We start from the raw sequence: 21,480 nt of genomic DNA, 5'->3' as shown, positions 1-21,480 counted from the left end.
AACAGAGGTCGTCAACAAGATGATCGTACATATTTTGTGTATGTACAATTCAAAACATCCACGCACATGGGATGAAAGCCTCCCCTATGTCCAACGCAGCTGCAACAGAGCTCTCCATAGCTCAACTGACCATAGCCCCTTTCAAGTGGGGTTGGGATTCTAGCTACTATGTCCCATTGATGTGGCCATACAATTTGCAGCTACTCAGGCAGATTCAGCGCATGTCCAATCTGAAGATGACAGGGCTAATAGCTTTATTGAGCATATTCAGCACATTCGCCAACAAGTCCATGACATATTGAACAAAGCCAATGCTAAATACAAGCAACATCGTGATCAGCATCATGTGCCACACAAGTTCTATGTGGGTGACAAAGTTTGGTTACATTTGCAGAAGGAGCGCCTCGCTGGGCCCACTGCAAGCTTCGTCCGCTCTGATATGGGCCTTACACCATCACTAAGGTTCTAGGGGACAATGCTTTCAAGCTCAGCATTCCACCATTCCTTGGCTTGCACCCAGTGTTCAATGTGGACCGCCTTTGACCATACTTTCCACCATTACTAGACACATTAGATATTGCAGAACAGCTCACACCAACAAAGTTAAACCCAGATTGCGTGGAACCGGCCACAATTGATCAGATCATGGACACGCAGATCAAGAACACTTGCCAACAGAAGATCCAACTGTATTGGGTTGTCAAAATTGACCAAGGGGCCAAATTCAATAGAGGCACTCAACACAATGGAGACCATTGCTTCCTAGGGGGAGCACTGATCCAGGTGGATATTGGTGGCCACCCGCCTATTCCACTTGGACCCCCACCGTTGTTTCTTTTCAATTTCTTTAATTGTAGCACAACTTACTATTTTTGGCATTTTTTCGAGTCCTAAACTTTCAAAGCCGTTTTGAGGGACTAAAAGACGTTTTTGGGGAAACAAAGAGACCGAAAAAGTCCCAAACCAGTTTACCGGTTGGTTTTTGGCCTCCTCTTCGAAATCTTCGAAACAAGGTAATATGATAGCCAAATGGAGATCGTATGCCAAAGTTACGACCCCGAGAAGTTGTACCAATTTACCCAAACGGAGCCCACAGTTTTGGCACTTCATCTCCTAAGGTTAGGTTTTTGGATATTTGGGGTTTTCCATTGTTTCTCAATAATAAATAGGCCTTTGAGCCTCATTGTAACACAGTTTAGAGGCATGTAGCCACCAAATCTCTTCTCAAAGATAAGCTACCATCACCCAAGCTAGTTTATTTCCATTTGTGTATGTAAGCATATTTCAGTTCTTTGATATTAATGAAATGAAGTTTTATTTATGCTGCATCTCTGTGTTTATGTGTATATATGTATATTTTGTTGCGTTCTTGCATGAGTCTGGACCAGTGAACCATCCTACAGCGCCCAAAAAATGGATTCATACAATCTCAAAATGGTTCCTAGGAGGGTCTCAAGTATGTTGATGTTGCAAATTATCTTTTAGGAAGCCTCACATGACACTATGTCAAAAAATTTCTAGATGTCTACAAAACAATAATAAATTTTTCACGAGCGATGACGAACCCCCTCAACTCAATGCTCGGTAAGTGACATCCTTGTTTCCCAACAAGTGAAGGAGACTGCCTTCATTCCCTATCCTTGAAACTACCCCTTTTGTGTAATACTGTTAATGAAGCATCCTTTAGACATTTGATATGGCTCAAGGACAGCCAGCTACAAGAAATTTGGAATGTAGTTATGCCTATGGTTGGGTGGGGAGTGGCAATCCCTTCTTTAGTTTCCAGCGGAATTATGAGGAACAAATCACTGTATTCCTCTCTTGAAAATGAATTGTAAATGTTGTTCAATACTTCATATTTAAATATTATGTTGGATTTATTATGTAAGGGTGCAACACTAGGCTGGAAATTATTATATAGTCATGTTGAATGTTATGTTGAAAAGAGCAACAATCGAGAGCTAAGATCTAGTATAGTTTACTTGGATGTTACTCTACATTTCTATTATAGATGTGTTATATATTCAGAGTTTGGTTTGCACAAGCTACATCTACCTAGCCTAGTGAATTTTTTCTTTGTAGACAGTCCCCTGTGGGTACTCTATTGTTTAAAAGGAGCCACATAAAAAGCTTGGCTTAGGAGGGCAACTCAATTTGCAAAGCTTTTATCCCCACTAGGGAGGTGGGAGTAAGCCTGCTTCTTGAGTTGATGTAGCATAGCCAATTTTTGGGTTGTGACTACTTATGGGAGCACGAAACCAAAATAATTGGTCCTTCTGATTCGAGGGATGGGAAAAAGCATTTTGTTGGGCTAAAATGCAAGATTTTTAGTGAGGGGCTTAAGGTTACAACAGAAAAATTGTCTAAGCTACATTAGCTCGGGATATAACACTACATTTATTTTAAAGATGTGCATTATATTCAAAGTTTGGTTTGCATAAGCTGCATCTGCCTAACCTAGTGAAATTCTTTCATTGTAGGCAATCCCATGTGGGTACTCTGTTGTTTAGAAGGAGCCACATAAAAAGCCTACAAAGAAAGAATTTCACTAGGCTAGGTACATGCAGCTTTTGCAAACCAAACTCTCAATATAACACACATCTTTAATTATTGGTCACATATTCACAATTCAAGCCATTGTTGAGGAGACTCTTTATCACTCTGTGAAGGTTTACAATTGTTTTGTAGACTTTCGAAAAGTGTTTGACACAGTCTCGAGGGAGTCATTATTCCAAAGACTATGACATTCACATATCTGAGACCCTAATGGAAACCATCATTAGACTGTACAAGTCAATTTGGGGACACTTTAGGATGGCACACAGCCTTTCTGACTTCATCTAGAGTACCATCAGGGTAAAGCAAGTGTCCCTTGTCTCATCAACCCTCCTTGGGATCTATATTGATGAGCTAAAGTCCTTCCTTCATGAGCATATCCAAGAAGGTGATGGTTATCTTCTACAGCAAGTGTTAATCTCCCTACTACTATTCACTAATGACTTGGGATTGTTGCCCTCAACTCCTAATGAATTACAAAAACAGATTGACACATTGGCCAATTTTTGTGATCATTGATAGTTGACGATCAACCTCAATAAAAGAAAGGTTTTGATCCTCTTTGGGATCTATATCGATGAGCTACAGTGCTTCCTTCATGAGCATATCCAAGAGGGTTATGGTTGTCTTCTACATTAAGTGTTGATCCCCCTACTCCAATTCACTGATAACTCACTCTTAATGGCCTACAAACACATACCGACACACTGGCTAAATTTTTTTTATCTTTGATAGCTCACAATCAAGCTAGGTAAAACCAAGGTTTTGATCTTAAACACATCATAGCACTCTCTTCTAAATTTACATTTCTCCTACCAAGGCATGGAGACTGAAATCACCACAACTTACAATTACCTAGGGGTACAGTTTGCAGGGCCTTGTTTTAGTTTGGGTCGAGCCAGCTAGCCTCGACTTAGTAAAGTGTATGGCTCCCTAGCCGTCATCAAGAGACAATGCTTCTAGTGGCACTTTGAGGACATCTCGACCAAACTCTATCTCATGGAGGCAAATATCAAACCCATGGTTCTCTATGGCTTCGACATCTAGGTACCAAGGTTGTTGCAAACAAATTGGACTATATTAGAAACAATACAAACCTTGCTTCTCAAACACTTCATCCCAGTGTTCCATGGGAATGCGTCACCAAGGGTCGGGTGTATGCACCCCACGCACCTAGCACGGGAGGACATCTAGGGGTGCGTGGGAAAACACACCCGTTTTGGGGAGTCATGGGGAGACGCAAGGGATGCGTTTCCCCAGTGTGAGGAACACGACTCCCCAAAAGGGGTGCCTTTGGGCGTCCACCCTAGTGCATCCCCCCTCGAATTTCTCTAACAAAACTTCATATAAAAAAATAATAACGAAAACCTATTAAAAAACTTTAAAAAATAAAAATAAATAAAACAAAAATGAAAATTAAAAAGTTAAAACTTACCTAGGTTAACTTACCTATTCATTTCCCAAATTCTCTCGCCCATTGTCAAGCTTTGTTGAGTGCTCTCTTGCCGCTGTCAAGTTGTGCTCTCTTGCCCGTCGTCGAGTTGTGCTCTCTTGCCACTGTCAAGCTTTGCTCTCTTGCTCGTCGTCGAGCTCTTCTAGAATGATTAATAATGAATTTAATTTTTAAATCAATGTAGATTATAGAATGATGAATGGACATGGATCAATGTATTTGAATATTTCAATATTAAATCTCATGGTATGGATGAATGATGAGTATGTCATATGAATGATGAGGACGGATCAATGTATTACTATTAGTCTATATATGCTTTCATTATTGAATATGAATTTGAATTATTTATATATATATATATATATATATATACCCCAATGTGACCCCGCACCCTCGAAATTTCCCTTAAATTTGACAGTACTCCCACACATCCCCCTATGCGTCTCCCTCCACCAAAGTCTGGGTGGAACATTGCATCATCCAATGTAAGTGGGCAGTTCCACAACCCATCATACATGCAAAATTTGCCGTCTACCTTTCTGCCTCAAGGCCATTTTCTGCTTGGTTTCTTTCCTTCAAAGAGTCTGTTGAGTATCTTGTCATTGATGTCAAAACAAGAGCATATGCAGCAAGTACAAGTTGGTGCAGAATGCAGATATCATCATTGATGTCAAGGTTTGGAGGCCATTGATATGCGATGGGTTCACAAGATGATGCAGCTTAACCATGAAACCCTAGTTGGAGCAAAAACCCTAATTGCAGGGATGAACCCTCACCCTAGACTTTGGATCCCTTGGTGCAATTGATGATGACGCAGTTTGATATGACAATTACTGGGGTCATGGATGTTGTTAATACCAATGTCGCACAACTCGTACTCGTATAAGACTCGTCAAAATACAAAAATAACCATTAAAATATGGTAAATTTTAAGCACAAAAAAAGAAACTAATGACAATTCCAATCCTTCTAAGTTATAAAAACCACAATATATGCAATAATTCATAACATCATCTCATATCTACAAAAGTACAACATAACATATTTTGTTTTTGTAAGCAAAACATTTAGATATTGAATAAGAAAAGGACACATGATTCCATAATTAAAATAAAAAAATGTAAGCAAGTTCAAAATTCAAATACATGTCATAAATGATAAATTATTGTCTCATAACAATCTTTCTAGCATTTAGGATCACTGGCCATCTAAAACCCGCAAACAAATCAGTGTGAAAAGTACCCAAAATGCTTTCGGAACACTCAAAATTGTTAGTATACAAAACCCAAAAAACACCAAGTGAAATGATAGAATGAAAGGTATGAATTTCTACACTATGCAACTAAGGAAAAGCAAAGGTAACTTAACTTTTTCATAGCTGATTTTATTGTTGTTAGGACAACAGCTAATTTAACCTTCAAATACTAGATTTAGCAATGAAAACCTTCAAAATCAAACCACGAGATATTGAAGAGGATTTTATGTGCACGAAAAGAAGGAAATATCTTGGAGAAATATTCAAAGGATTGGAGGTGAAACTTGGTGCAAGGTGGGAATGAGCTTCTTTTGTATTTGAAGATGGCTACTCCAACCAAGGAGGATCGCAAGTCTTCAAATTTTGAGGCACCTACTATTCCTTAAGATCTTTGCCAAGAAAATTAATAGTAGATAGGTGACCCCTACACATGAAACCTTGAAAATAAGTCAACCAACAAAGATGAACATATAATTTAGGGTTTCAAAGTATAAGAAAAAGAAATAGACTAATCAACTAACCAAATTTAAAGAGTCTATTCTTACTGGGTGACAACACCCCTTCAAAGACCTATTATAGCAATAATAAAGCATTCCTCGTTTCCAAAAAAGAAAAGAAAAAATCAAAATCAAAAATCAAAAAATAAAAAAAAAATTGCCTTTTCAGGGTCGACGAGTCTTATAAGGGTCCGATGCGGGTCTTATGGAAAACCCACGAGTCTTATACGGATAGTCGGGTTTAATAAAATACCCGTCGAGTCTGGGTCTTAAGCGCAGGTTCTATGTGAGTGACCCGGCTTGTTATAGAACCCACCAAGACCCACGGGTACTCACGGGTCTTATACGGGTGGTGCTTCATTGGTTAATACTATAGGTGGAGGATGAAACCCTAAGTATTAGTTGAAACCCTAGTCCTAGGGTTTCAGTTCCTTGGACAATAAGGATACCCCACAGTTATTGAAGTTTTTCAGGTAGCAAAATCATGGAATTTGGCTTGGAATCCTTTGAAGATGGATTCTCCTCGTCTCGCTGATTTCAGTGGTATGTGGAGCACTTCATGGGCCCTCACACTTTGTGAGATAAACCCGGTCATAAGTCAAAGCCCAAATTTAGGGTCCAAAACCCCAAGGGTTGACAATGTTGCAACAAGTGTGATGACATGGGATCAAGTGTTGATGTGGCAATTACTTTAATATGATTATGTGGCATAGAAGGATTGAAGGATGGTGTGGCATCATGTTATTGGTCAAATAAAGTGGAAAAGATGGTCAAACAATGTTTGGAAGAAAAAGCCAAAAGAAGAACTTATTTTGCCATAGCCCAAAAAGTTTACATGAAGATTTATTAATTGTGCAAGGGGTATGAGATTGAAAGTTTATAAAAGGAGTACATAACAAATCATTTACAAATTAGAAGTGATGTTTAGAACATGCTAGCTTAGCGATGGAGGGAAATTATTCCCAAATTAAATTAAATGTTTAATAGGCAAAACCCCAAAGTCGGTATCCCTCCATGTCAATTGCCCATTCTAACATGTATATCAAGAGAGCATCTCCCTCAAACGAAGATAAGATGATCGAAGCAGAGGAACTCACATGTTTTTGAACTCGTGAGCTCCATCACTAAACGACCTGCGGCCAAGTCAATCGAAAGGGTGAATCGAATGTTTTCGAGAATTTGTCTAAGATAAGGAGGTCTGCAATTATTTGGGAACGTGGCACTATTTCTTTTTCTTCTCTGTTGGGATAAATGTATTTCTAGCTAAGGGTTTTTGGTCATTCTCATTTTAATTTTTTTTATTTGGGTTTTGGCTTATGTACTGAAGATATTTTCAACTGGCAAATGGTGGCAGTTCCTTAAAGCGCTTTTTCTTCTAAAACAAATTCGTGAGGCTAACAGTGAAAATGTTGTGATCTTTTTCCATCGTGCTTAATTGAGGATTATCTGTGTCCTCTTTAAGAATGAATAAAGACGCCATCTGACAATGATTAATTTGTTAACTAAATGCGGCCCTTGTGATTTTTGTTTAGTTATGTCTGAGTTTATTGGATTTGTTGTTTTGAAGTAGCCCTTGTCACAAAATCTAAGTTTATTTGGCATAGCCTCTGTTGCCTACTTCTAGAATCTCTTAAAGAGGCCAAAGTTGTTTGGTCCAAAAATCACCAAGATGAAATTAGTTGTTTGGTCCAAAAATCACTTAGCCATGCTCCCACTGTAACTCTCGGAGACAGATCTTTGTAATACGAATTTTGAGGAAGTTATATTGCCAGCCAATGAAAGCTTTTTAAGGTTATTCTTCTCCATGGAATACAAGCTAATCCCTATACTATAACAGCGATTGATGTGAAAATGATGCTACTAATACCTCTATGCAAGAAAGATTAGATCTCTTATTCCACAGAATCGTTGGGTGTCTTGAAGCATTCATCTAAGGTGCATTGTGGTCCTGTTGATTCAATAAAGAGAGCTTGGAACATGTCCTGAACTGAAGTTTCCTTGCACCAATGTGAACCCTGATAGTTCCTTGGGAATGATGCTTGATCCTTGAAGATATTTTGGATCTCCCATAAGAAGCAGATCAGTTCTGATTGAAATCTTGTTTCTTCGCCTGGTCCTAAGCCATATCCTCTTCGCAAAACCTGAGACAACATGTGGTTTAAGCATTGATACACTTACATTAAAGGATTCACCCTCCATATACCATGTAGATCTGATGTTGGGTATTATTAAATATAGTTGTTACAAAACCATGCCCAACCTACAAATTAATTGTGGTTGTTTTCAAAATTGCAAACGAGTTTGCTTGCAGTAAGGTTTCATTGTGAGGCAATAAAACATGACCTATGCGACACTTCCTTGGAGAAATGATTATCATTTGTATGTTGGTGGCCTTGTTGCACTTACACCAAACCTGTTACACATTGTTAGTAACCCTTGAAATCTGAAGGTTTGATCCTACAAAGAGATTGCTACAAAATTCACCTTGTTGTTAGCAATATGAATTCTTGTGATTCTTGCTTGGACAATGATATTGCATAGCAGAGACCCTTGATGAATGCAAACTAGTATTACATATGGAGCATGGCTATGGAAGATGGCAAAGGTAAGTGGTTGAGCCCTTGCAACTACAGTGATATATACATATAAGTAGGATGACAATAACACTGGCTTTCTGACCCTGAAATACAGCAGTGACACCTTTGGAAATGATATGTATGACAGTGGCAGCTTGATGAGTAGGTGATCTTTTATGGCAGTAACCCTTGGCTGTGATATTAGTGCGATTTATAAAAGTGGCCTAGATATACATGACAACAACCATCACAGTAATAAGAGTGAATGGATGTCAGTCATCTTATAAAGTAATCACCCTTGACAATGACTTTGGATTGCGTTGGTGACTTGAAGGCATGACAGTGTTGCAGAAAGACCGTAAGAGTGGTTGCATCAACAAAGATAGTGATTATGGAGCAACAGTAAGCTACGTAGGGAGTGAAGACAGTGAAGAGTGTTGGAGCAGCAATTGCAGTGAAGAGTATTATAGTTGGCAACAGTAATTAGTGGAGTTGTAGATAACAGGAGCGGCATAAGTAGCAACAGTGGACAATGGTGTTGCAGCAGTAACAGTGGCAGCAAGGAGGATTTGGGCAGTTGCAGCAACAGTGTTTTGATAATACCATTGGGGGGCAGAGGAAGCAGTGAGGAGGATTTGATGAATGGAAGCAGCAGTGGTAGATGATGGCAGAATCAATAGTTGCAAAATGATTGCAGTGATAGTTGCGGAAGTAACATTGATTAGATGTTGTATTGGAGGTTGAGGACTCCAGTAGATTTTGTCTGCAAACATCTTCAGACATTGGAAGCATTAGCTTCTCAGGGAGTCTTACACTTCCTTCCAGATTCTTCTGGTAAATTGTTGTATGTACATCATACATAGCTGAACTTTTTGTTGAGCCAAAACTTGTGTATGGTTATTGATGTGATGTGATGTTTATGTTTATGCTCTGAATAATCCAAAAGTTTAAGAAAGATTAACTAACCAATTGAAAAAGAGGGAAATACTGATTCACCCCCCTCTCAGTATTTCCAACAGAGTCCAGTCTCACAGAGACTTTACCATTAAGCAAGATAGGTATCCCTACCTTACACTTTGCTCCTCAGATGCTCTCGCCTTAGATCCTTTCCCAAGTCAAGTAAGAAATTAATTCTCAAAGGCATTTCAATTTCTTAAGACAATTACTATCTCCCTAAAGCGCCTTCCCCCACTTAAATTCCCCCTTGATGTGCCACACCATGTCTTGCCGACTCGATGAGTATTGAACCAAGCTATCAGAGAGGTGTGTGTGTGTATATATATATATATCGCACTCGGATCACACCCCCAAAGAGCCTGGGCTTGCAAATGTCTTTCCACCTAGAGCATTTTTTGGAATTGCACGATGGCGTGATCATCCACTCCCCTTATACAAGCACACATTAAATGCACATGCTCAAGATCCCTTTTACGCATCTCCGAGTCAACTACCAATGACTCCAAACAGAGACAGATCACCATATATTATAATCTAATAGAATCTACTAGGTTTGCCACCTTTAGGAGCAGAAGACAGAGATGCACCTCAATTTTCAATGTCCCCCATACTATGAGATCAAAGGATGTTATTACTACCTCTCTAGGGAGGACTCGAAAGGCTCCCTTTCTACTTTCTTCTGGTACCAAGATTAGAGATGCTTGGCCCTCTTCATTAGGGATATTTTCATTCACAGATCTCAAATCCTACATGCCATGCCCTGCCCTAGGAAGACCACATTGATTACCGCATACTTCCTTATTAATCCATCAAATCGAAACAAGAAATGGCAAGCAAAGATCGAGAGCACAATAAACAACAGGATGGTGAGACCTCAAGTTTCTCCTCAACCTCCCCCTCTAGGATACCACTGTTATGAATAAATATATAGGAAATAATGTAAATGATAATAATCATAAATAATGATTAGTTAATTAGTAATTAGGTTGAAGAGTCATGTCTAAATGAGACATGACTCTCCATGAAGAGACACCTGCCTGGTATATAAGCAAGCCTCTCACTCTCATTTGTATCATCTTATTCACACATTTAATATATAATATTTGTATCCTCATGGATATCTTTATATTCCAAGTCTTCTGGAGTAATTAATCTGTCAAAGGAACTTTGTTCACTTCATTTGGTATCAGAGCAATCGATCCTCTAGCTGCTTCACCGCTGCACAGAGCCACGCTCTTCGATCCAGGCCCTCGGCCATCAACATTTGTCAATGTTGTTGTCGTATAATTGAAGCGATTCGCTACAGCTAGCTTGGAGTTTCTCCATCGCTGATTCGCCAATTGGCCCTTGGCCATTTCAATTAATTAATTAACAAAAAAAAATCATTACATACAAAAATAAAATAAAATAAAAAAACCAAGTCGCCACCACTGTGGCCTTCTCCCCTGACAGCTGGTCGAACCCACTGTCTCTGCCAAAGGCAATCATAGGCAGCCTGCCCTCGTGGCCACTCTGTCTGCACCTCCGGTCCCCCGCTGCGTCTGTCCCTCTACACCTCCATCACCCTTGGCCACTCCAACGCTTCCGTCGCCCCATCTATTGTTGTGCCCGACTCCATTGACCATGTCTGCTACGTACCCCTGTTTCGCGTCGTTGTGCCATACTATGTTTGTCTTCATCCCGACATTACACCACCGTGCCGACCACGTTCTCTTTCCTCTATCAACTACTCTCGTGTTCGGTTCCCTGTCTGACATCATTCTAATAATCAACCATTGATAGTGTCAAACTATCATCCGACGGCTTGGTTCGTTGTCCATCCAACTGTCCAACTTTATCGTCGACCTCCAAAACGTTGCACGTTTTCGACTTGGGCTCATTGGTAAACAAAACAATTATACGTTAGTAATTATAATTATAGAATTTATAATTATAACAAATAATATAATTAAATTATAACTTTTAATTTATAAAGTTATATTAACTATATAATTTTGTTAAATTAATATATATATATATATAGAAAGAGTTTTATTATTTAAACAAAAAAAATATAAAAAAAAAAAAATTAGTGAAATAATTTATAAAAGTATCATTATTAAAGTTATAAAGGGGTTACTTATAAATAAAACAAAACAAAAAAGCACAAAATGGGCCCTAATTCGAAAATAAAATAAGGAAGGTTCTCCTATAAAGGTATTCCAATTGTAAATTTTAAATTATTTACATTAAAAGGGTGTATCCAAAGTAGAGAGATTGACATCGCCATTAATCCAAACCTTGAAGATAATTACAAAAATATTAATCTCGAAAATCAACTATTAATTCTAGAACCAAATATAGGTGAACGAGAAGGTTTTTTTGGCGGGAAAGAATACAAAACTAATGATTTACAAGTGATGATTAATCATTATGAGTACATATCTCAATTTTGTGTCATAACTATGCTGGACAAAAAGGTTGACATAATTTTCGGTCGACCTTGGTTCAAGGAGGTACATTCATTCTAAACACAGAAAACAAATTCTTGATGTTCCCTTGCAAAAAGAAGATGGTCACGTTCCAAGACATGACAACAAAATCAAAACCGATAATGCCTTCAACAAAGGATCTTAAGGATATTTCGAAACTAATGTTTCAAGAGAATCCAGAAACAGTATCAAAGAAGCAGAAAGAGCTTGAAGAAGTCATATCCAACAAAAATAAAGAAAATTCATGTTTGAAGAAGCATAATCAGAAGTTACTTACACAAGTAAGAAAATGTAAAGCTAAGAAACACCAGTTAGAACAAGAAAATGAAATTTCTAAAAAGAAATTCAGCGAAAGTTTATCAGGAAAAGAAGAGGAAAGTTTATGCTTAAAAAACTTTAACCAAAGGTTATTAGAACAAATCAAGTGTTTAAAAGATGAGAAGCTTGAATACCAAAATAAATTTGACTCAGAAAATGAGGAACTTTTTCATCTCAAAAATCATAATCAAAGTCTACTCACTCAAATTAAGAAACTTAAGGATGGTAAGAAATCATTGAAAAACAAATTACAAGAACTTATCACGGAAGAAGTGTCGAAATCTTCAGTCCAAGTGGAAGAAAGAGGAATTAATACTGAACCAGTCAATAGCAGAACTCAAGAAGAGGATCAATCAGTGGAAGGAAAAACACATTCACATGTTACAATCCAGATGATGAAAATTCCAAACGAAGATTATGTACCTAACTCAAAAACCGTAGTACCAGAAGGAAATCAAAAAAATTCCACACACCTAATAAGGGAAAGTCAAACCAAAAAAGTTCCCTATCGACATCTGAATCATGAGAGTAGACAACTCAACCAAGCTACGTATCGAGACCATTCAGAACAGAAACAACAAACTGATGTTCCAAAGAATATTGATGTAACCTCAATCCAGTGCTTTGATGACAATTCGTTACGGAATTCCAGTGATCAGAATATTCCACAGAAGATTAATCTAGGATGGTTTGATCCCTTCTCAGTGCAACAGTTTTGTTTGTCACTTAGAAGATCATATCAACTTGTATCGACGAAGATGACTGTTCCAAGACGAGAAAACATTCGAACCCGAAAAAGAGATCAAACCTTTTTCATCGACAAGCTTTGAGGACAAAGCTTTTTAAGGAGGAAGGCAATGTTATGAATAAATATATAGGAAATAATGTAAATGATAATAATCATAAATAATGATTAGTTAATTAGTAATTAGGTTGAAGAGTCATGTCTAAATGAGACATGACTCTCCATGAAGAGACACCTGCTTGGTATATAAGCAAGCCTCTCACTCTCATTTGTATCATCTTATACACACATTTAATATATAATATTTGTATCCTCATGGATATCTTTATAATCCAAGTCTTCTGGAGTAATTAATATATAGAAGGAACTTTGTTCGCTTCAACCACTCATTATTGATACCAGTTCAAAAGTGTCGATCTAAACATCAAGCCACATGTCCTTAGAGCATTAAAGAGATCAACTCTAAACAATTCTAGAGCAAAGCATGCCCCACCCATCATAATACCTCCCAGATCTAAAGCAAAAACCATAAATCCATTCAAAGTTCCCTTGTGCAGCATTGATTTAGAGGTGTCAATTCATACATCAGGCTACACGTCCTAAAAACATTAGAGAGATCGACTCTAAACAATTCGAGAACAAAGCATGCCCCGCTTGTCAAAATACCTCACAGATCTAAAGCAACAACCATAGATCCATTCAAAGTTTCCTTGTGCAACCAAACTCCTCAAAGGCTCCAAAAGACTCTAATAATGAGTCAGTGCCCAATTCAACCCCCTCACCCTTGGTCTTCAAGCTCATGAGACCTTAAGCTCAGACAAACTCACTTAGTGTTATTATCACGATACTTTTATCAAGGTTTTACACATTTGCTCTAATGTTACACTTATGTAGGTTTATTTCATTATATTGTTTTCGACATTTCTAGGAGTTGCACTGACACTCCCACAAAAGCACAAATGTTCATAACAATAATCTTTAGTCTCATTCGCCTACTTTTGTGGTCATTTGTTGGAAATTAATAAAATTATCTTATCTAGGAGTTGTTTTTGTACTCCCACATTGTATTCACACTAAATGTATCCCTTAGTCCCATTGACCTACATTTGTGATCTTTTGTTGGATATTAATAAAATTATCTTATCTTATAAAGACTTACAATGCTAGAATACATGATAATTTTGACCTATAGAGAAAAAATCAACTTAACTAGTTTTGAGTTCAAAATTTGGTGCATTCACTACTACATTTCACTAGTAATGATTCATTGCTTTCGCCTAGGTTATCATTGATATTGTGTTAGTTTATGTAGCTCGAACAGATGTTCTACTCTTCGTGGTGTCAATGAGGCTAAGTACACAAAAGGATTAATTATCTCCAAGCCCAGTTTATGTTGTAAAGTGAAAATGTCATAATTATATTAACCAACTTTTAATTATTTTCTTAAGTCTAACTTAGAGAAACGGGTTACTTAATCAGTATTTATTGAGACAAATCGATTTCTCTCTAGCGACATCTAGAAAAGTGATTTGATGGAGTCAAGATAATCTTAGCCGTCTATTGTGATTAGATAATGGTCGTTGATTGCTCAACGAGAGATTATAAGAAGAAGCTGATGGGCATCCTTGGAGACACAATTAGATTCAGTTGACACACGGTGATAGCGTGGGACACCAGCAGAGGGTTCAGTAGTGATTGAGATATGTCGAAGAGAGATTTCTTCATAGTGATGTCCAAGGTCAAATTCTTTTGCAAAGGCCGAATTTTCTCCAGGTGGTGTGAATTGACAGAAGAAGGCCAATTTACCAAAGAGAAGATGAATTTGCTAGATTGGTCGATTTGCAAGAGGAAAGTCGAGTTTGCCAGTGAAGATCAATTTTCCATTGGAGTCTGAATTAGTTCCTCATGAGGTGCAAGTTCCAAGTGGAGACCAAGTTATTCTCCAGGGCCACACATGTGGGTCGATTGAAGGCCATACATGAGGGCCTAATTGATTCTAAGAGGTCGAAGTAGCTTGCAGAAGTGAAGAAAATAATTTGCCAGAGCTTTTCCATTCGACGACAACCAATTTATGTAATTTTCAGTTGCAAATTTGCTGAAGGATAATAAAACCCTCATCTGCAAAACTGGTTTTCCCCATATTGGAGTGTTTCTGGGGACAATATTGTCCAAAAATCTCGATGTCTATTTTCATGTGTATTTTCTCAATTGCTGTGGTTTTATTTAATTGGTAAAATTTGCAGTTGTGTTTTTACTTGGTATTTGCAGTAAATTGATTTGTTGGGACAAATAATCGTTAAAAGATAAGAGAATAATTACCAAATTAATTGCAACAAAATTTTCACATATTGCACTATGACCATATGGCATTGTTTACCAATATTTATTTTTATTAATTTTATGGATGCTTGAAGTGCCACTATTTTCAAAAGTGTGTATGGAGGCAAGAGAAATGTTTCCATTAAATACATACTTCTAATATGGGAGTATCATTCACCTAGAGGTTAGGGATGTGTCAAAATCATGATAAATGATAGTTGCGTGTGTTGGTTCCAAAGGCCCATGTATTTTATCCAATATCTTTTTCTTTTAAGATAGACTTTGTTGCCAAATATGCAAAGAATCTAGAGAATACAATAAGAGTTATTGGCATCACACAATAACCAAGATTCAAAATAGCGTTTACTCGGTTTGCAAAGTAAAATGGCCCCAATCTCAAACCATGAGAATGATGCATCCCACCAAACATTTGTCTACAGCAGAAATAGATCATTTACACTAATGATTGTAGATTAATGCAAATACAAGAAAATATATACCAATGCATCTGTGTTAAATCTTCTATAACTATAGCAGTTGCAACACAACAATATGAAAGATTTAGTGACTGATACAACTACAAAAAACTGCTAGAAATATCTATGAATCAGTGAAACATGAATCTTCACGTTGACCTAGTTTGACTCGTGGTCAACACGAGTTTGACTTGCGACTCGCCGATTGATTGTGATTTAGGCGATTGAGGGGATTTTCAGCCCTCAACTCGATGAGCATGGGTTTTAACTTTAGATGTTTTTGCATTTTTTGATGCATGGTTTAGTTAGGCTAAAAATTAAACATCGGTCCGTAACTCACTTCTCACTGGTCAAGCCCACAACTCATACATCGAGTACGTAATATAGGCATGATTTCAGTTTCAGTTTATTTCACGTAATAGGGTCGTGGTGTAAAAGAGGTGTAGTGTGCAGTGTGCTCCAGTGTTAGCTTCAACGTGTGCTCTGTCAGAGATTTCAATACCAAACCATTATCGTATCATTTCAGCAGCAATCAAGAGATTTCAATTACTTATTTTTTACTGATTAGTATGCAGTATTTTATAAACTTTTAGAAGCATATGCTTTTGGTTCTATGTAGTCACTGGTTAGGAGTCAAGACTCAGTACTTTGGATCATGTTTGGACTCATAACATATATGAGATACTTATTCATTCATGATATTTTGGACATCTATTGATATTATGCATTGTTTGGACATGGTTTTATTTAATATCAATGAAAAATGTTTTTTTTTTTAATTCAATATATATGTATATCTTTATTTATTGAATTCACTGATTTTTTCCCGATCCGATTAAAACTCTTCACTCTTTTGCCTCGTCGATTTATTGCTGATTCCGAGTCTGGTAACATTGCTATGAACCACTTACACACTGCAGATAAAGATGAGTACAATTATATTTGCATCTTTCTTACTGCATTCCAAAAACGAATCTATTAGGAGTAAGGTTACGTTATTTTTAATGGCGGAGCAAAATGCCAACATTCTGTGGAGGGAAGATACCAAAGTAAAATGGATACCCAGAGACACCTGCCTACAAGTAAGACAACGACAGAGACCAATAGATCAACTTTAACGTACAGGACCATCAAACAATCAGGTTACTATAGCAAGCTAAACAAAGCAAATCCCCCCCCTCCCCTTATCACACAGTTCCAATGCCTGAACGCAGAGAACCATGGCAGACCTGGTCTAGTCAACGTATCTCATTCCAAGCCAATCTCATGATAACAAGTCGATCGAACTCAATCCCGGACTCTGAACACTAAACCAGGCGTGCCTAACCTCAACACCTGGTCCATCCCAATGACAATGCAGAAACAGTCATTGGGCTGCCGTATAGTGGTAAGTTGAGATCCAAATCCCGGCAGGCCTACCCAACACAATAAAGGGCTGGGTTAAAGAAACCCCATAAAATGCTGGGTTAAGTACAGAATTCACTATCTTTAGGTAGTTGTTGTACTTGATTGTTCCTGCTGTACACGAAACGGAGTTTCATAGCCACTCGGTCTAAACAAAAAGTTTTCACCACATTAATTAATATAATAAAATTACCATGCGAAACAGTTTGCCCAATTTTACAGACCAATATTCTAACCCCTACTGAATAAACATAATCAGTTACAGTATAGCTACCAGTAAGTTTTCCCAATCTCTGATGCCCACGAAATCAAAAACCCAAAATACCAATTTCCTGGAAAACATAGATCGGCATTATAAACATTAACATTTTCCGCCCAATAATTTCTAAGGGCCATGAAAACCGAGTACTTAAAAACCAGTAAAACGCCACGTAAAACATATTCTCACAAATATCAGAAATTTCACACAACCCCTGCTTCTTGAGACCTCCATTACAACATGTAGCACCAAGGCCGCGGGATTCCGTCCCGTTACAAACCAAAATACACCACACGAAACCTTTTCTCATTCAGATTGCCACAAAAGTCCAACCAACGAAAAAAAACAACGAGGATAGTATAATCACTACTCACCTTTGCCTCGTTGATCTTGGTGATAGCCCTCATTGTAAAACCCTCGTTGCCTCCTCCTCCTCTTTCTGCTGCTACAAGGTACCCTGAACATGTGACGGAAACGGCTTTCGAACCCTTAATTTGTGGAGGGTATTCTACAGACACGACCAAGGCAGCGCAGAAAGCTGCTGAGATAAAGTCGGACTGAACAACGTCGTCTGCAGGATTGGTTCCCGGGACCTGTGGGTGCGAAAATGGGCAGACGCCTCTTACAAATCCCCCGGTTTCTGACATTGTACGAACATCTTCATCTTTCCCTCCACATCCTCACATAAAAAATTATTCAAGAAAATTAATAAAATGCGTCTTTTTAAAATAGTTTTAAAAAATATATATATATATTTTGCTTTTGATTATTTTAATTCATTTATTTATATTTTAAAAAAATTTATTAAACTCTGTCGATGTTGATGGTCTTAAAAAGGGAGATAATGGCCTTGGAACTATAACCCTTCCCTAGGAAATAAGTAATTTGGATATTGTGAGGGTTTCTATCATTAAGCAAAATAAAATGATATAAAATCCTGAATAATATTGCACATTTTCCAAGTTATAGGAAGAAAGCAATGGCTATTGATAAATACTGTTTATTTGGAATTGAAGTTGCGTGCATTTTAAAGGAAAGAGAATATATGACAAAGTGGTAGTCTTTGGTGAATGTAAAAAGTAAATAGTTTGGAGGTTGGTGAAAATAAATCTTATCAAATTAAGTATATAAATTTTATTAGATGCATAATTATATGAAATTATATAAGAAATATAACTTTTGGTAATGTTTGATAATAAATTTATATTGGTAGAAGGTTTGTGAAGAGTGTAAAATAGATAAGAAATAGAAAAATTAAAAACATGAATTATTGAATAAAATGGCTCCCAGAAAGAGAAGATTAAAGAATTTAAAGAAAAATGTGTAAAGTTGGTTTCGATGCTATGTTAAGTCAAGGAATGATTCTCGAATATGTTTTAATTGTATTAATGAGAATAGACTTATATAACATAGAAGAGCAACCTTTGGGATTTATTTTCCAAGGTTCGTTCCTATTTTAGTTGTTCATGTTTCTCTGTGTTTGCATATTTGATGGGAAAGTAAAGATAAGGAAAGCATCTCACAACACAATTGTCATAACTAGAGTAGAGGAAGAAAGATTGTTGAAGTTGCAAGGAACATTTGTTTATGCTCATAACTCGCATGCATTTCTCCGTACAATGAAGGTACATTGACATCCAGTGTTCTATGGCATGCAAGATTTGGACATCTTAATTATCATAGTCTTCGTTTGTTGAAAAGCAATGGTGTTTATTGTTTGCCAACTATTCCAATGAAACTGAAGTAATGTCATGCTTGTATCATATGAAAACATAGCAAATAGTTATTTCATGATTCTATTTCCAGAGCACGTAGAAAAATTGCACTAATTCATTCTAATTTATGTGGCCATATGCATGTTCCTTCTACAAATGGAAATAGATATATGATGACTTTTTATTGATGATTACACTAGGATGTGTTGGATACGCTTGTTGAAAAGTAAATCAGAAGCTTTTGAAACTTTCAAATATTTTCATACATGAATTGAAAATGATGCACAATTACATATTTGCTCCCTTCATTAAAAAAATGGAAAAGAATATACTTCTAATGAATTTGAAAACTATCTTCTCCAACATGGGATTCAACATCAAACTATTGTTCCATATAATCCTCAACAAAATGGTGTAGCTAAAAGAATGAACAGGACTATCTTAAATATGGTTCGCTAAATGATGTTTTTCAAAAATGTGAAGTTGATGTTTTGGAAAATGCAATTCTAAGTGCATTATATTTCAAAAATAGGTGTCCATCTCATGCTCTCAAAAATAAGACTCCTTATGAAATGTCGTATGGCCACATTCCTTCGATAGGGCATATCAAAATCTTTCATTCCTCTTGCTATGCCTCTATTTCTAAGGAACAAAGAAGCAACCTTGATGCAAGAAGTCAAAAAATGCATCTTCTTGGTGTATTCAAGTACCACCAAAGCATATTGTCTTTACGATGAGGTAAATAAGAAGTTTATAATGTTTAGAGATGTGATTATTCGTGAATCTTTCAAAACTAACGACATTGTTGAGCAAACCACCTAAATAGTTGTGGCCTTGCTACTTTCCCTTAAGAAGTGTTTCCAACCTTCCTAGGCCTCACGACACCCTTTTCCTGCAACAATTCAGGTTTGATCCTCTTCCAGCACAAGGTACAAGAGGTGGCCTACTTGTTTGCTACCCCAAACAACCCTCACACCTCCTGTAACAACTCAGACTTCTGCGTTGTATCAAAACAAACCTTCTCCACACAAAACTACACCAAAAACAACCCTAAAACCCTCTCTTTGTCATGCAACCACCTCCCTACAATAGTTTGGACCTGTACCAAGACAAGAGACACTTCAAAACTTAGAAACTGATCTACGCTAATCCTCTTTTGCATCTGTGGCTACCTCAGAGAAGTATGGTGATGATTTGATGCACTTGAATGTTGAGGAACGACCTCCAATGTTACTCCTTTATATACTAACTCATGTGGTGTCAAAACATAACTTGTGGCACTCGAAAACATCAAGTCGAGCTCCATTAGGTGCCACATTAACCCACAACTACATTAAAAATTTCATATCTCATTATAGACAACTCAAATTTCGATGATTTTTTATGCATTCGCTTCATCTCGACATCCTCTACCACCTCCATCCATCACATGTCAAATTCCCTCCATGGTTTTGGCCCCAACATCGATGAGTACAAAACCCCAAGCTTGGGTTTCAAGCCCACAAAAGACTTTTGTGTTCCAACTCCTCCACAACTCTCAAGCCTATGGTTTGGAGTACCTCCCAAGCTACAAATCTTAACAACTTTCTTCTTCAGATGAGGAACTATCTTCCTTGGAGAAGAAGTTTTTCTTAAATCCTTTCTTCTTGCCTTACTTGTTGAAATTTCTTTGACTCTTCTTTCCTTTTGCAAATACTTCATTCTTATGAGGACACTTAGCTGCAAAATGCCCAATCTCACCATAGTCGAAACATAGTAATGGAAATTTTCATGTATACTTACATGATCCTCTTTTCATCCTCCTTGTAAGGTAAGCAAGTACTTCATCTAAAAATTCTTCTTCTTCTTCTTCCTCTTTGCACAAACTGGATCTTGCTTTGGATACCTGCTTTCCCTTCGAGATCTTATTGGATGTTGAAAATGCAGTTGTTATATTAGATGAATCATTTTCCTCTTCAATCCTCATTTCATATGTAAGTATCCCATGTAGTCCATCCATACTCAAGCTACTTAGATATGATATATCTTCTAAGACATAAACCTTAGGATTAAATCTTGCTGGAAGAGTTATGAGGACTTTTCAAACAATGACCTTTTTGTCAATTGGTTCTCCTAATCCTTCTGTTGGCGCCAAAATAACAACAAGGTTGAGACACCGGGTTTGGACACAGGAGCCAACAAAGCTCTGTTGTAGTCTAGCACAACATCGACATTTTCACCTTACCCATAGGGGTAAGGAGTCTCACCCGAGGCATGTCGTGACCTTAGTTAGATGGGGATCAAAATCCAGTATCGGGAGGAATCACATCAAAGAGGGAAGAATCAAAGAACACTAAATCATACCACACAAAAACCTGATTGCACAAGTCATGCATGCTTGTAAAGGAAAGACTACTTAAATAAATGCATATATAAAAATAATAATAAAGAACCCTATTAACATTCAACTAATACACAATTGTTCTAATAAGAATTC

At 37.3% G+C, this 21,480-nt stretch overlaps 1 protein-coding gene across 2 annotated transcripts in view; it reads right to left on the bottom strand.

Annotated features, from left to right (window-relative positions):
• The window catches only part of LOC149146102 (uncharacterized), a 92,278-nt gene extending 74,285 nt beyond the window's left edge, over positions 1-17,993 (bottom strand). For both annotated transcript variants that reach the window (XM_089446325.1, XM_089446326.1), the window contains exon 1: positions 17,664-17,993. In XM_089446325.1, coding sequence (XP_089302451.1) covers positions 17,664-17,936 — 273 coding nt within the window. In that variant the 5' untranslated portion in view covers positions 17,937-17,993. The remainder of the gene's footprint in view (positions 1-17,663) is intronic.
• Positions 17,994-21,480: the final 3,487 nt, after the last annotated feature.

This window comes from Pinus tabuliformis, chromosome X (genome assembly GCF_031772625.1).
Source record: "Pinus tabuliformis cultivar Carrire ecotype Pingquan chromosome X, CPIR1, whole genome shotgun sequence".
NCBI classification, from domain to species: Eukaryota; Viridiplantae; Streptophyta; class Pinopsida; order Pinales; family Pinaceae; genus Pinus; species Pinus tabuliformis.
Note: the sequence above shows the minus strand (reverse complement) of the source record. Positions and strands in the feature narration are given on the sequence as shown.